A 15,233-nucleotide genomic window follows, 5' to 3' on the forward strand; every position below is an offset into this window, starting at 1 on the left:
GCTGATGCCGTCTGTGGAGAACAGATGAAGGGGCAAGAGGGAGTCAGCTGGAAGGCTCCCACAGTGGTCCAGATAAGAGATGACTGGGCCTGGACTAGGGTGGCAGGCATGGGGATAGAGAAGTAGGTGGCGTGTTTGATGTGTGATGACTAGGACTTGATAGATTGGGCAGTGGGTTCAGGAGAGAGAAAAATCAAGAAGGGTGCTCAGTTTCTAGCCACACGGTGGGTGGAGGAGCCCTCCTCCCTGAGTTCCCCCACACTGTGTACAGCCAGTATTGAGCTGTCATCTTCTTGCTCTGCCAGGTCTGCCCTACTGGATGAGAAGCGGCGTCTGGAGGCACGAATCGCACAGCTGGAGGAGGAGCTTGAAGAGGAACAGAGCAATATGGAGCTGCTCAATGACCGCTTTCGCAAGACCACGCTACAGGTGGCCCAGACAGCAGCCCGTGACCTGGGAAGGCCTGTGCTACCCCTCTGGCCGAATGACTAACCCCTCTCCCCTGTCTAGGTGGATACGCTGAATGCAGAGCTGGCGGCGGAGCGCAGCGCTGCCCAGAAGAGCGACAATGCACGCCAGCAGCTGGAGCGGCAGAACAAGGAGCTGAAGGCCAAGCTGCAGGAACTAGAGGGTGCTGTCAAGTCCAAGTTCAAGGCCACCATCTCTGCCCTAGAAGCCAAGATTGGGCAACTGGAGGAGCAGCTTGAGCAAGAAGCCAAGTAAGAGGTTTTTACTATGGTAAACCAAAACTTAGAGCTTCTCTACTAAAGACCAGGCCCAGACTCAGCCTGTGAGCCAGAGACAAAACAGACACTTGCCTTGTGGGAATTCCCATGGCAAGGGAAGAGATGACAAGGACATATGTAATTGGAGTGGGAGATAGGAGGTGAGCCCTCAGGAAAGGCTGGACTCACTTGTCAGCTCTTCTAGGACTCAGCTGATAATATGGTGTCCCATGATTTTCTAGATGCCGGTTTACATTTTTACCCAAAGTTGATTTCCCAAGTTGTTGGCATCACAGGAAATGTTACAGTTTGTTGGCAGAGAAGAAATGCACTGTATCAAAAATAAAAGCTTTTCTTCACTCGTGGGAAGTGACTGCTTGACAGTTTTTATTCTGAAATTTATGAGTAGTTGCCCAATACAGCTTATGGCAGGCATTTACAAAGTTATAAAGACCTTCAAATTCACCTTCCTGTTGGGGATCCTGAGGCACAGAAATGCAGGGCCTGTGTTCAAAAGCCCAACATCTTCCCTCCCCAGCCCAGCATCTGTACTTCCCACTCCACTCCTTCAACTCCACTGTGCTCAATTAAAACAATGAAGGGTTTATTTGTTGTTAGCTGTAATTAACGAAACTTGTCCTTTCAGCTAACTCCATCACTACCCATTTTTGCATAACATTTGTCAAGGAACAAAAGAACTTTTTCTGTTTTCAGTGGAGTTCAACAAATTAGTCATCTCTCCTTCATAAGAGAAAATGTAGGCCTGTCTAGAAACATGGTGATTTGTTTGACCACTAACTTAAAGAGAGAGTAGGAGGTATGTTTGTTTATTTGGTCGTTTCTTTTCAATGTTAGCTGCTGTAGCCCCTAGCATCATAGTAGGTGGTCAGGTGATTGAACCAGTCACTTAATAAATTGGGTCTTTGTTTTCTAGGCTAAAAAGTTTAGATGACTAGAGTAACTAGCTAAGGTTTTTGTCTTCAAAAAGTCTGCACTCAATATCAGGTAGCTTGTATGTTAACATTTGATCTTTAGAAGATCACTAAATAAAGTAATTAATATCTGTATGTGAAGGAATAATATACTTTTTCTACCCATCAGTATTAGAATACATTAAAGGCCATCTGTGTTGTGGCTAGAAGGCAAAAGTTTTCTGAACCATATTAATTATGGTATTATTCTGGTCAGAAGTCCTGGAAAGTACTCCAACATATGTCATCTTCCAGGAAAAAAAGGACTTCAAAAAATATTTTCCTCATTCAAACTGTCATTTTAAGAATCACAAATATTGATCATTTTCATAGGGAACGAGCAGCAGCCAACAAACTGGTCCGACGTACCGAGAAGAAGCTGAAAGAAATCTTCATGCAGGTTGAAGATGAACGTCGACATGCAGATCAGTATAAAGAACAGGTAAGGGAAGAAGTCAGGACGGTATGAAATGTCTTCTACCTTAGAAATGCTTTAGCAAAGCAACTGATGCAAAATGTTACCATTTGACTGAATTAAGAAAATGCTATTTGAAACTCCTTAATTCCGATGTTTTATATGTGCTGTTCCTTGTTCTGCCAGGCACTGCTGAGTGCTGGGGGTACAGAAGTGATTAAGACATGCCCCCCCCCCCCAGGGCTCTCTCAGTGCGCCAGAGAAACAGAAGAGGGGTTGGGCAAGAGCACATCAGGAGGGCTTTAAAGTGTGAGGCCTAAAATGAATCTTTATTCACATTTCCTCCACCAGAATGTTTGTTTCTTGAGTGCAGAGATTCCTGCCTGTCAGTGAGTTTCACTCAGTGTCATCTCTTGAATGCCTAGAATAGTTCCTAGGCATAGTTCGCAGTCACTGTGTATTGGCTGGATGGAGAACATGCTGGATGTTGAACAGAAAGCAGAGAGAAATGTACCACATGCAAGAGACCTCAGTGGTCTTCCTTGTCTACATCCAGGCATCCTTTTTTTAAGTATCAAGGGAATGATATAAGACTAGGACTGTGGCAGAGATGACAGTCTGGGTAGCTATGCTCTCATTCCCCTCACCGTGATGAAACTTGCCACTTCAGAAACTGGGAGGATATGTGGACAGAGCTGGGGATTCCACTACCTTCAGCCCAGACCCTTCCTTTTTCTTCCCCTGCTCCAGTCAGGCACCCTGGCCTTCTCTTCCCACCCCCACCCTCAGTGCCTAACAGCACTGAGGGCAGTTTTGGGTGGATGTGAGGTGACCTGGACCCACAGGACACAGGCCAGTCTCTAATGGCTCAGGAGTGACTAATCATGTCACGTCTTCCAGGATGACCTTGTACTTGAATCACAATATAAAATCTGAAATGTCCATATTAAAGAAGATGTAAAAATGAACGTACCATCTCCTAGGGTGGATAGACTGTCCACAATTGCTGACTCTTCTATATTTTGCAGGAATAGCATTTCCCTTTTCACAGTCCCATAGGTCAACTCATCCGTAGATAATAAACTTTTCTGCAAAAAATTTCCTTTACACAGTTTGTTCTGTAGACAGTGGCTTTGCTGATATTGGCAGGCCAATCAAAAGGCCTTAGACCAGCCCCCAGTCTTATGTGTTTAAGTAATGCACATGTGTATATGTGAGCACACCTGTGTGCGCTCACATGGCTGACAGGGTGGAGAGCTGTGCTCACACACTCAGGAGGCAGCGATACGAAATTTGGTTTCACCAGTTTGGTTTGACTTGGTTTGTATGACTTCCCCAAGATGGAGAAGGCCAATGCCAGGATGAAGCAGCTTAAACGGCAGCTGGAGGAAGCAGAAGAAGAAGCTACGCGTGCCAATGCATCTCGGCGTAAGCTCCAGCGGGAACTGGATGATGCCACTGAGGCCAATGAGGGCCTGAGCCGTGAGGTCAGCACTCTGAAGAACCGGCTGAGGTGAGCAACCTCGGGGACTTCCGTGAGAAGCACTCGGTCTCACAGAGCCTTCACTTAAAGCTTGCAATTACAGCCAAAATCGTAGGCTTAGGGTTTGGCTTTTCTAAAGTGGTTTACTTGTTCTTGCTCTTAAATCACTTCCCATTTTATCCATTCAGGATTTTTAACCTTTAATAGCCCTTGAGGAGAACAGAAGAGGAACAGGCCCACTCTCTTTTTCCCATTTACAAGTGGACCATACAAACACACAAGGCTTAAGAGCCATGTCAAGTGTCCATCCATGTTCAGACGTCCATAGTGAAGAATGGTCCTAGCCTCCATTACAAGGCAGGGTAGGAGCTCCTTGCAGGACCTGGCGCCATCAGCTCCCCTCCCATCCTCATCTCCACACTAGATCTGATGTGCAGCAGAGAGTGGGGCAAAACATGAGAGCTAAAGCTAAACTTCTTTCTCCCCCCGCCCCAGAAGACCAGGTTAGCACAGGTATTGACAAACTGTAGCCCACGGCCAAATTCTGACGTGCCTGCCTTTTGTATAGCCAGTGAGGTAAGAATGGTTTTTACATTTATAAAGGGTTATTGAGGAAAAATAAAAATGTGCAACAGAGACTTTATGCAGCCCACAATGCCTAAATAAAATATTTACTAGCTGTCCTTTATAGAAATGCTGACCCTTGGTTAGCAGGTAGAGTTTTGCCTTAATCTATCTACTTCCTTACTGTTTCTGCCACAGCCTTAAATGGGATCAAGCCATCCCCAGTTCTGGGGACTGCCTGCTGCATGTACACTGTGTGCTAGTCAGGATGATATTCCACAGGCAGGATGTAGGAGAGGTGGAGAAGCCCAGAGCCTTTCCTGATTATGCCCATACACTCTAGGTCATGTGTCCTGAAGAAATTTGAAGTCATTTTGTAACTTGACAGCCACATGTTTTTGTGTATTTACCCACGTGTCTACTTTTTGTTCTCACCAGGCGCGGTGGCCCAATCAGCTTCTCTTCAAGCCGATCTGGCCGGCGCCAGCTGCACATCGAAGGGGCTTCCCTAGAGCTGTCAGACGATGACACTGAGAGTAAGACCAGTGATGTTAATGAGACGCAGCCGCCCCAGTCAGAGTAGTGTCACAGGAAGCCAGTGGAGGCAGTACAGTGGGACACGCAGGAACTCACCCAGTGCTAGCCTGCCTTGGGCCTCCTACAGATTTAGGAAATTGGCAAGCTACGGGATTCCTCACTAAAAGATCAACTGTGTCTTAAGGCTCTCCAGCCTACACATACTGTATCCTGCTTCAGATTTAGGTACAATTGCTCCCCTTTTTATATATATACATACACAAAACATGCACATATTAAACAGATCGTCTCATCATTGCACCTATTTTCCATATATTCATCAAGAGACCATTTTATAATACATGTTAAGAAGAGAACCCTTTTTCAGACAAACTCCAGACCCTCGTTGCCAGTCGCTGGGTTATTGGGGCAGCCCCGTGGTTGTTGCTCAGTCGCTCTGCATGCTCTCTGTCAGACAGACAGGTAACTTAGCTCTGTGTTCATGTGGCCCCTGACTCCTCAGCCACATCATCTCTTAGAACATTGTGGAACCTAAACTGCACTTGTATTTCTCATTTCCTTCAAATAATGATCAACACTATTTCAGTGAGCAAACTGTGAAAGGGGCTTTGGAAAGATTAGGAGGGGTGGGTTGGATTAAGGGACGCAGCATCCATTTGGGGTTACCATGCCCGTCTTCCTCGAGTTGGTGGTGTCCCCGCATTTCTTCATGTGAACTGTTGTTGGCCAGGGCTGGTCTGTGCATAGAAAGGATAGTGGCCACGATGCAGCTGAGGCCCTGGGTGGCAGCAATCACGTTGACTTCCCGATGGTCTCCTGAACCCTCTGGCTTTGTCGGTGTACTAGTCCTCACTTCAGAGCAAGCAGCTGCATGCTCCTAAGCAGAAGTTACTGGAAAGCCCTCATGCTGTCAGCCAGGCTTTCATGCTGACCTTGCAAATTCAGCCGCTGCTTTAAGCCCAAAATGGGAACATTGGTTTTGTGTCCGAGACGTGTTCCAAGTTTGTCAGTGAGGTTTACAGAACCTCAGGAACAGATGCCATCTGCCTGAATGTTGACATGCCAGTGGATGTGAATCCTTTTTCATTTTTCCTTTTCCCTTCCCTTTGGACAGTGTTACAGTGAACATTTAGCATTCTGTTTTTGGTTGATAGTTAAGCAAACTGACATTACAGAAAGTGCCTTAGACACTACAGTACTAAGACAATGTTAAATATATTATTTGCCTCTGTAACAATTTAATGTATTAAGTTTGACTGTGCTTCATATCATGTACCTCTCTAGTCAAAGTGGTATTATAAACATTCAGTGACAATGAATCAGTGTTAATTATAAGTCCCTGATCCTCTGCAATGTGCTTGAAAACACAAACCTTTTGGGTTAAAAGCTTTAACATCTGTTAGGAAGAATTTGTCATGTGGGTTTGGAATCTTTGGTTTTACTCCTTTATGAATTGTACTGGCTGTTGACCACCAGACACCTGACTGCAAATATCTTTTCTTGTATTCCCATATTTCTAGACAATGATTTTTGTAAGACAATAAATTTATTCATTATAGATATTTACGCCTGCTCTATTTACTTGGAGGAAAAAGCACCCGTTGAGAATAAACAGACCTCAATAAACAAGAATAATCATGTGAACATGGAATCTTGTTTTCTCACCTTCTGTTCTTGATTTCCCATCTGTGATCTGATTGAATAGAGGTTGGGAGATATACAAACTTTAAATGCTGATAGCCAGGCGCACTTTTCTGAGGGCTTGCTCTGCGCTCCCAGAAAGTGTCAGATGACAAGAGTTCATTCTCTGGGCATTTTTGGTTACAAGTCTTATATCGCACCAGTGGCCTCTCTGTGTATGGACGCACTGGGAAGGAAAGGGCCACTAGGGCTAGAGAACCAACTGTTAATGGAAAAGGGAGCAATTTAGGGCTGCAGGAGGAAGCCTTTAGAAGCTGGTTACTGGATTAGAGTATTTTAAGAAATCCAAGAATGTTCAGACTGCATTTTCAGGCAGGATACACACTGAAAATGATTTGGGGAGGATTCAGTGGTAAGACCAAAGGACAGCCGCTCTACTGTGGGCCAGTTAGGATGGGCTGGAGAGAATTAGCCATGGGAGCACAAAATCATGGAGAGAATGCTGGGTTTTTTGTTCTGCAACAGTCTTAGGTTAGGCTGGTTCTAGTGGCATAAGGCATATACTTAGGATTCTTGGCAGTGCTGGGGATATTTTTTTAAAAAATGAGCAAAAGCATTCTTTTCCTCCTATGTCACTACCATGGGGAAAAAAAGGGTGAGCTGCAGCTACTGTATTTCATTTGTGTTCTCACCCTCACTATTCAGTAACATAATCAAGGTGTTTGTGTAATTCAGAGGCTAATTTTTCTCAAAAAGAATGCTTCCCACCAGGCTGGTTTAACTGTCACTGTTACCCAACTACTCAGCCTGTCAGAAGAAACACGGAATCTACATGGGCTAATCCCAGGTCCTGATTGTAGAGATGCTAACTAGAAGGAACTTTTCTTTACTAAACAAAAACCACGACTTCGTAAGGAGTAAAGGTGGTTCTTAAAAGCCTTTGTTGGGCATTTAAAGCACAAGAAGGTAGTTTATGGGAGCTGGGCTTTGAGTATGTCAAAGACTCAAAGAAGTTGGCCAGCTTCTACCCAGCAAGAGTGGTTCATAGTAAAGAGGAATTCAGGCAAGACTTAGGAAACCCTTATCCTTTGTTGAGATGAAGTCTAGATAAGACTCTGGAGGTTTTAAACTTGGAGCTGTCATGCTAACTAAACGCTCTGTCAGTCCTTGCCACATCATAGGCACTTCTTTTTTTAATGCATACACTCCAGGGAATTATTTTAAATGGCTTAGGTAAAGATAACACACCGGTTATTCCCAGTCTGACTGGCTGGAAGACATACTTCTGAAACCCGGACAGCAGAAAGATTCTAGGGCCCTACATTTCATACTTTATCTTAGCTGAGGTTTTCCCCATCTCTGGAAACCTCAGCTAAGATAAAGTATGAGCCAGACAGCCCACCATTTCTCTGGGAATGACTGACCCATTGCCCTTTCCTCCTGAAGCCAATGTAGCTGGGACACAGATATTATCTGTCTGTATCAGATTAGGAAAGAGAAGAGTTCAAATTTGTCAAGCTCTATGAGGAACCACCACTTCTTATCTCACCCTCACCCCTAAAAAAAAAAAAAAAAAAAAAAAAAAATCCAGAACGGGCAGGCCAAAGATTGAAATCTTTAGAAAGTGGAGAGGAGGTTTCTTCCCCTACCTCCAGGCAGGTCTGAGAGTGAAACCTGTGGCCGAGACCCAATGAGTCCCCCCATCCACAAAGGCTTCCTAGTCACTCTGCGGGAACATCTGCTTTTGCTCAAATGCTATGTCTTGTGACAGCTGTCAGGACCAGACAAGGCAGTCCACTTCCCTGCGTAGCCTCTCATGTCATTTGAGAATCTAGCAAGACATGTAAAGTGTCTCATATGATTCTTGTCAGATCTAATATGAAACTATCAATAAGGGTATATTGACATGATGTAAATTTTCAAAGACAAAGTTAATTAGATGGCCTATGTTCCATTCGCAAAAAGTGTGACCATGTCCTTCAAACCCTTATTGAGACTAGAAATTCATGTTTGATTCATTAGAGCACTGAGCAAAGTAGCCCAATAAGAGACTAATCCCTGCTGACTGGATGTTATGAAATCTCATTCGAGGTATAAAGTGACATAATCCAACTATTAAACTCAGAGTCTGACAAACATCCAAGTAGAGCACTGCCTTCTTCGAAGCACCAATATGGCAAAGGTTCTAAGACATCCTTGTTCTCACATGTGTAAGCTCATGTGTCTCACAATCACCACCAGTAGGTGGCAGTTGTAACGTGATTGTCATGACCTGCTGCCTCTTGATAAGGTCAATAAAGCCCAGCAACAGATCCTGTAGAATGGGTATCAGCGGCTTAGAAGAAAATTCTGGAGATATGCTTTTCAGAAACACATCACCAACACTCACCGTGGCACAGAGGAAGACACTGCTCAGGAAAACAGTCAAGGACAACTCTGGGTCAAAACATGGTACAGGACATCAGAATCACAACGTGAAGTTTTAGGACTATCCCAATTCCCTTTCTGTATGTGAATTAGTGTGACATGATCTAATCAGCACATTTTTCTTAATGGTTCACAAAATATAGGCATGTCTTACAAATTGCTGGTGTTTGAGACTCTGAAATACAGTACTCTCCTCACTAAGCTGGTGCTGGGGTGGAGCCTGGAGGAATCTGAATTTTAAAATTTCCCCAAGTGTGACTGAGCTGGTCACTTTACAGTCAGGGTGCCCCTGCTTTGTGCTACTTGCGCCAATCTCTAAACTCCTCAGCACAGATTTTCAGGCCAAATTGGGTAATGAAAAAATATCAGTCTCATTACTTCAGCAAGATTTTTAAAAATGAATTTGTGCAACTTCACAGAAAAAAAGTAGAATTCCAAAGTATTTGCATCTTTTTAATTTCACTTCTGATTTTTTTTTAGAAAGCTGCAATTAGCATATTCATATATTTTGTGTTCTTTTCCCATTGGTCATTTCCACTCCCATGTATTAGCACATCTGCACACTTAGATTCAATGGCTCTATGGTATCCTTCAGCCAATAAGTCATCCTGACCATTCCCCCACCAACACACACTTGATATCGCTACTGAGATTGATTTTATTCCTACTACCACAGAATAGTATCCCAAAAGTAAAGAATCGTTTTTGTAGCTTATCACATTGTTAGACTGATTCAAGACTTAGAATAATTTAGCGACACCAATAATGTAAAAGTATACCTATTCCCCTAAATTCTAGATGACAGTGAGATCTGCTGGTTCTTTTTCATAATTAAAACAATCGCATTTTTAAACCTAAGAAGTTTCTTAGCTCCATTGTGTAATGACAGGGAACAATAGTGCTCTTAGCTAATTTGGACATCACTCATCTATTTATATAAGCATGTGCCAGAAAACCTACTGCCCAGGCCTGCCAGCCCAGCACCCCAGGCCTCCACCTGTATGTAAATCATGATCCAGTCACAATCTCCGTATTTTAATGGAGCAACAGTCAAACTTGATACCTAATTATAAACAACCCACAAGTAAACAAATTTCTGTTCAGTTTGCATCATGTTTCCCTTGGTGAAGGCTTCAGAGCTGACAGGAAACATTATCATAACTCCTATGGGTACAGACATAGCAGTATACATACAACATGACTCAAATTGTAACCTGTGTGGCACAAACCCACTTGGGCCACCAAAACCAGCACAAAAGCTTTGTTCTGTTTTCACATTTGTCTCTTCACATGTGCTATCTTATAAAGGAAGTCTGTTATATTAATATTTACTCAAAACTTTTTCCTTAACCTTTAAAAAATGGCTACTGTATTCCCATAGATAATATTTTTAATAGTTATAGGACCAGTTTTCAGATAAGATGCCTTAAGTCATTGGAAGATGATTTACAAAGATGCCTCCTCCCCGCTTCCATTTTTAGGAAAGAATCAATGCATCTAAATTTTAAAGCTCAAGCTAGTGTTCTCAATTTTTTTTCAACCTTTTGGACAAAGAGAAAAACAATCTTTGAAATAAAAGCTAAAATTCGGAAGATGTTGTCTTAACATCTTCCAGGCAGTGAAAACAAATGACTGCTCATACCCACTTCCCTTTCTGGCCTTGTTCCCACCAGCAGCCAAAGTGGCTGTTCTCAGTTTTAGCCAGGTAGAATAGATCTGGCAATAGGATACTCCCTAAAGCTGTGGCTCCACCCCAAGACAGTTCCCCTTCCCCAGAGGTGCCGGCTTCCACCTTAGTTCTCAGAAGATGCTAAAGGCATCTCTGGGACAACTTCTTAGAGAAGCATAGTAAACAAGCACAGGATTGGAAGAGGAGGGATGGATGAACCATATTCTTCCTTACAAGCTGATTCAAAAATCAGCTCATCTCCTGAGGTACACAATAGTAAAAGGTCAGCAAGGGCTCAAGTTTGAAAAAGTGGAGAGTACAGCAAAAAAAGACACTGAGCTCATTTCCAATCCTGACTTTTCTATAAACAAGCTGCGTAAGTTCAAGCTAGTCACTTAAACTCTAGACTCACCTTCCTTTCTGTAAACTGAAGTAAAACCAGCTCATCCTACTTCTCGGGTTACCTGTATCTAGTCCTCACAAGCTTCACTTGTGATTCAACACCCCAGTTTGGCTTCTGGCTCTTAACTAAGTTGGTAGGGTATAATTTCAGAGCTGAAAAGCGGAACACTGACTCCTACTCTCATGCAAGAAGATATTTCAGGAGCAAGGGATGGGATTGGGTGGTGAGATGAAAATATGTGGAAGACTAATCCCCCCCCCCCCATGCAGGGGGGACTACCACATGGACCCAGCTCAAGGGAAAGATCATTCCCAAAGGTTTCATAAGAGCCAGGCAAACCTGAGCATTGGGAAGCCCTAGCTAGGAAAAGAACCCACTCACAGACAGGCGGCCGATAGGCAATCTTTAGCTAGATGGGCAAAGAGTATATACTAGTTTTCATGCCAGGTAGTGAATGCTCTATCTGAGCAAGTACAAAGAAGCATCTTGAACCAAATAATCCAAACAGGAAGCTGAATATGAAGCAAGAGGAGCCAACCAGCTTCCTCAAGGGGTTGTATGCCAAGGGCTGCTGCAGATATAAAAAAATTAGAATATGTGGGGGACTAGAAACATGCCCTGCAGGATACTTCTGCCCTTTTATAAACCTAGCGTGTGCTCTTCTGGACATGAAGCAGCGGTGACGTCCAGTAAATGACACATGGGCCTCTTCAGCCAGAACCCCTTTGCCTGCCATCATCTGACTGAACAACAACTGACAGGACCATCTGGATGAGATGATCTCGGGGGTGTTCAGCTGGAAAGGAACTGAGAAATCACTGGGGAGCCAGGAACAAGGAGTCAGGACTTCAGAACTTATTCTTGCTTTAACCAGAGTAGCTCTACTTGTGTGTTAGATTTGAAGATCCTGCATAAACAAAGAGGTCTGCCAAATGTTTAAGCCTCTGAACTAATCCAATCTTTCCAATGACGGTTAGAAAATAAGCTGGAAATTGCTGCCCAACATCAAGAGACTTTCTTTTCAACTGCTTGGCCAGCATTACTGGGCACAGCACACACACCACTGCAAGTGTCTCTCGGTGAGGCAGCTAACAGCAAAATCTCCAAGTAGAACTAACAGAAGCTATTCCTGCCCACATATTAAAAGTTCTAAGAAAATGTATCCTGCTCAAAGTTTTTTATTCACTTAGGAATTCAATTCACTTACTTTTACTTACAGTTTTAAAACTACACACTATACTGTTTATGCTCTTTATTATATGCAATGTTCAGAATCTGAAACATTAGTACAGACTCCATTTACAAGTTCAAGTCCAATCGCCCTGTTTCTTGCTACCAAACATCTGGCACCTTCTCTCACTTGCCAACGTCAACCTGAGAGATGAGAAGCCCAGCTCCAAGTAAATTCTAATCCCAGAACACCAACACATGTCATGAAAGGCAGCACAGCCAGAGGACCAACTCCTGGATCCACCATGGTTGCCCCATGACCTAGCTGGCAGCCTCCCTCAAAGTCCCAGTCCTTCCTTCCCAGATTTGCGCGAGGGGCCTGGGCCACTCTCAAGCTGCTCCTGGAAATCAAAGCTAAGAGAAACCAGCGCTGAGCATCAGCATGCAACCGTCTGCTCAGTGCATTAGACATCTTCTGAGGCTGCCTGAATTGTCTTTGCCCCATTCCATAGCTGCTGTCCACCCACATGTCCCATGTCAGGGCAAAAGTGACACCTGAACCTGGCTTTGTAACTCTAGCTCTTCTCTCACAGGATGGCAGAAACCCAATAAAGCAACCTTGATACTCTTTTGTGTGAAATTTATTGTTTCCACATTAAAAGATTTTTTGAGGGGAAGTATTTTTTTTTAACCACATGATGATCCTATACAGCTGCCCAGAGTAGGACACCATCATAAGTCATTAACATGCCATATGAGTTCTGAATAAATAAAAGCTACAAAGCCCAAGTTATATACAAATATCTTAGGCAATAATGTTTACAAACCTATGTACAATAAAACAATGTAAACAGTAAATGCAGCATGAGTAATCAAAGGATGCACAGGGACAACCACTTATGGTCAGTCTGCTCCCCCTCCACCTCCAGGCGCTGGCACCAGCCGACCCCTGGAATCAGGCCACTCAACCCTTCCCAACACAACTGGACAGGCCCTCAGAAGACAAAACAAAAAAGCTCTGAAGATGTCATTTAACTAAAGGACCAGAAAGCTAGCAAGGAGGTTGCCAGCCCTGTGTGTACCAGACCCCAGAGGCTCCTGCCATTGGGGGCTCAGACAGGCTGCTCTGGGAGGCAAGTCAATGGAATGATAATTGCTAAGGTAAAATCAGAAGGTGCAGAAAATGTTCCCTAATTCAGTGACCTTCCTGACTCTTTGCCAACAATAGGCCCAAACTATGTGGGGTGGAGCTGGGGGACACATGATCATGAGCACTGAAGACGCCTGAGTGGGAGCTCAGGAGGGCACATGTCGACCTGATTTGGGGAAGAACTTCTAGAAGATTGGCAATGTCCTAAATACAACTAAATCCTATCAGTACAGCAGGGTAGGAGCTATGAGGCAGGTGTGATGAATGGTACTTCTGCATCCAGTGACCAAGTAATACATGTATGTATCACCTTGTGACCCACAAAAGTGCAATCATGTGAAACCAACGGCACTACGGCGAGAAGAGAAAATAGCCAGTATTGATATCGCGCAGAGTCCTGGGGCTGGGCAGGGCCCAGCAGCCACCACTGCATGCAGCCTGCCCTCTGCCTGCCATGGGGAGGCAGACAGAGGGGGACAGGCTGGGCCCAGGCACCGAAAGGTGAGGCGTGGGTGTCCTGGATTGCTGGAGGAGGGCAGGAGCCCCCACCTGGAGGCTGGGCACTCACACGCTGAGAGGCAGCATACCCGGTGCCGACGATGGGCGTGAGGAGCCCAGACCAGAAGGAGGAGGAGCTGGGTCAAAGCCGTTTACTGCCCTGTGGGGGTGACCAGGGCAGAGAAGGGAAGGGAAGAAAGAGAGACTGTCATTTATAATCACTCAACACACAGCAAGAAATTCATTTGCTCTCTAAAACTACTCCTCTCTCACAGTAGAATCCTGACAGCCCCAGGGAGAGTCGCTACCTAGAAGTCATCAATTGGTTACAGACTTGAGGATTCAGTGGTCCTGGGGTAATGAGACTATAAGCTTCCTTCTCAGTAACTTCATCACACTGGCCACTGCAGCCACAGCCCTGATTTTTTTCCCTGTACACTAGGTCTAAATGTCTGCCAGCAGGGAGCTAATTAAATAAATGGTACAACTAAACAATGAAATAGTATATGACCATTAAAAACACATTCCACAGAGTTCTTTAATAGCATGGGAAAATATTCAGAATGTAACTAATGCTAGGTAGAAAAGGTTACCAAACTATTTATGTTAAAAAAAAAAAAAGTAGTATATATTCTACATTCTAGACTGTAGCCCTTAGATACACATTACTATCAATGTAGCCAAATCTAGAATGTGTGGGAATACACACAAACACACACACACACACACACGCGCGCGCGCTACATAAAACCATATAAATTGTAAAAGGAAATTTTAACAACAGTTACTTTTCTTCCCTCTAGGTTATGAGTAAATTTTATTTACTACTTTTTTATTGTTTTCCAAATCCCCTACAATATACATGAAAACTTAATGGGGGGAGGGGAGTAACATTTAACTGTTAAGCAAGCAAAGCATTATGGGTAGTCTTCTCTGCCCATGAACAACCAGCCCAGTCCAGCACAACAGCCTTCAGCTAGGACCCAGCACTCAAGGCCAGTGATGAGGAACACTCCACCTCAGGCCCACCCACCTGGCAGCACAGACACGGGAAGCAGTGAGGGAGTGAGTGCAAGACCAGGAACCTCTCTCAAGAAGCCACTTCAGTTTTTCCATCCTGAAAAACTTCCTAGGAAAACTGTCCCACTAGCAATTTAGGAGATGCAGCTAATTGCAAAGGGCCACACTACATCACACCTGCCCTCCGTTGTCCACCCAACCCACTCATCAAAGGGATGCAGGGAGTTGAATACAGACTCATGGAGCGACGTCCTCTTACAAAAAATGCAGACACACATTCCCCACAAAGATAACTATTTGATATACTGATGAGGTGAGTGTAATCTCAGAGAAACAGGCATGCAGAGAGACTTGACAAATGACCCTTGACTGCTTTGAAAAAATAGTTAATGCCTGAAGAAACTAACTTAAGAGTATAGATTTCGAGTTTGAAATCAAGTACCCACACATAGCTCAAGAGCAACAGGAGAGGCTCTGACACATGTAATTTCTCTCTGCTGTACATTTTCCTACCTCAGTGATACACACCCAGGATGTTCCCTTTCCTTTCAGGGACTAGG

General features: G+C 44.1%; 2 protein-coding genes across 11 annotated transcripts in view; one reads left to right on the top strand and one right to left on the bottom strand.

Annotated features, from left to right (window-relative positions):
- MYH10 (myosin heavy chain 10) overlaps positions 1–6,339 on the top strand; it is a 129,793-nt gene extending 123,454 nt beyond the window's left edge. For 5 of the 6 annotated variants that reach the window (XM_016154689.2, XM_036223075.1, XM_016154695.2 and 2 more), the window contains 5 exons: positions 306–429; positions 511–719; positions 2,030–2,138; positions 3,452–3,624; positions 4,597–6,339. In XM_016154689.2, the coding sequence (XP_016010175.2) occupies positions 306–429; positions 511–719; positions 2,030–2,138; positions 3,452–3,624; positions 4,597–4,741 (760 nt within the window). In that variant the 3' untranslated portion in view covers positions 4,742–6,339. The remainder of the gene's footprint in view (positions 1–305; positions 430–510; positions 720–2,029; positions 2,139–3,451; positions 3,625–4,596) is intronic. The other variant, XM_016154698.2, reaches the window with a different exon arrangement.
- Positions 1–15,233, bottom strand: part of NDEL1 (nudE neurodevelopment protein 1 like 1) — a 95,630-nt gene that overhangs the window by 37,130 nt on the left and 43,267 nt on the right. For 3 of the 5 annotated variants that reach the window (XM_016154703.2, XM_016154699.2, XM_016154701.2), the window contains one exon: positions 12,629–13,813. The exons of 1 other annotated variant lie outside the window; for it this stretch is intronic. In XM_016154703.2, coding sequence (XP_016010189.1) covers positions 13,720–13,813 — 94 coding nt within the window. In that variant the 3' untranslated portion in view covers positions 12,629–13,719. Of the gene's footprint in view, positions 1–12,628; positions 13,814–15,233 lie in introns of those variants that run through there. One more of the 5 variants, XM_016154700.2, reaches the window with a different exon arrangement.

The sequence above is a fragment of the Rousettus aegyptiacus genome, unplaced genomic scaffold, assembly GCF_014176215.1.
Source record: "Rousettus aegyptiacus isolate mRouAeg1 unplaced genomic scaffold, mRouAeg1.p scaffold_m13_p_6, whole genome shotgun sequence".
Taxonomy (NCBI): Eukaryota; Metazoa; Chordata; class Mammalia; order Chiroptera; family Pteropodidae; genus Rousettus; species Rousettus aegyptiacus.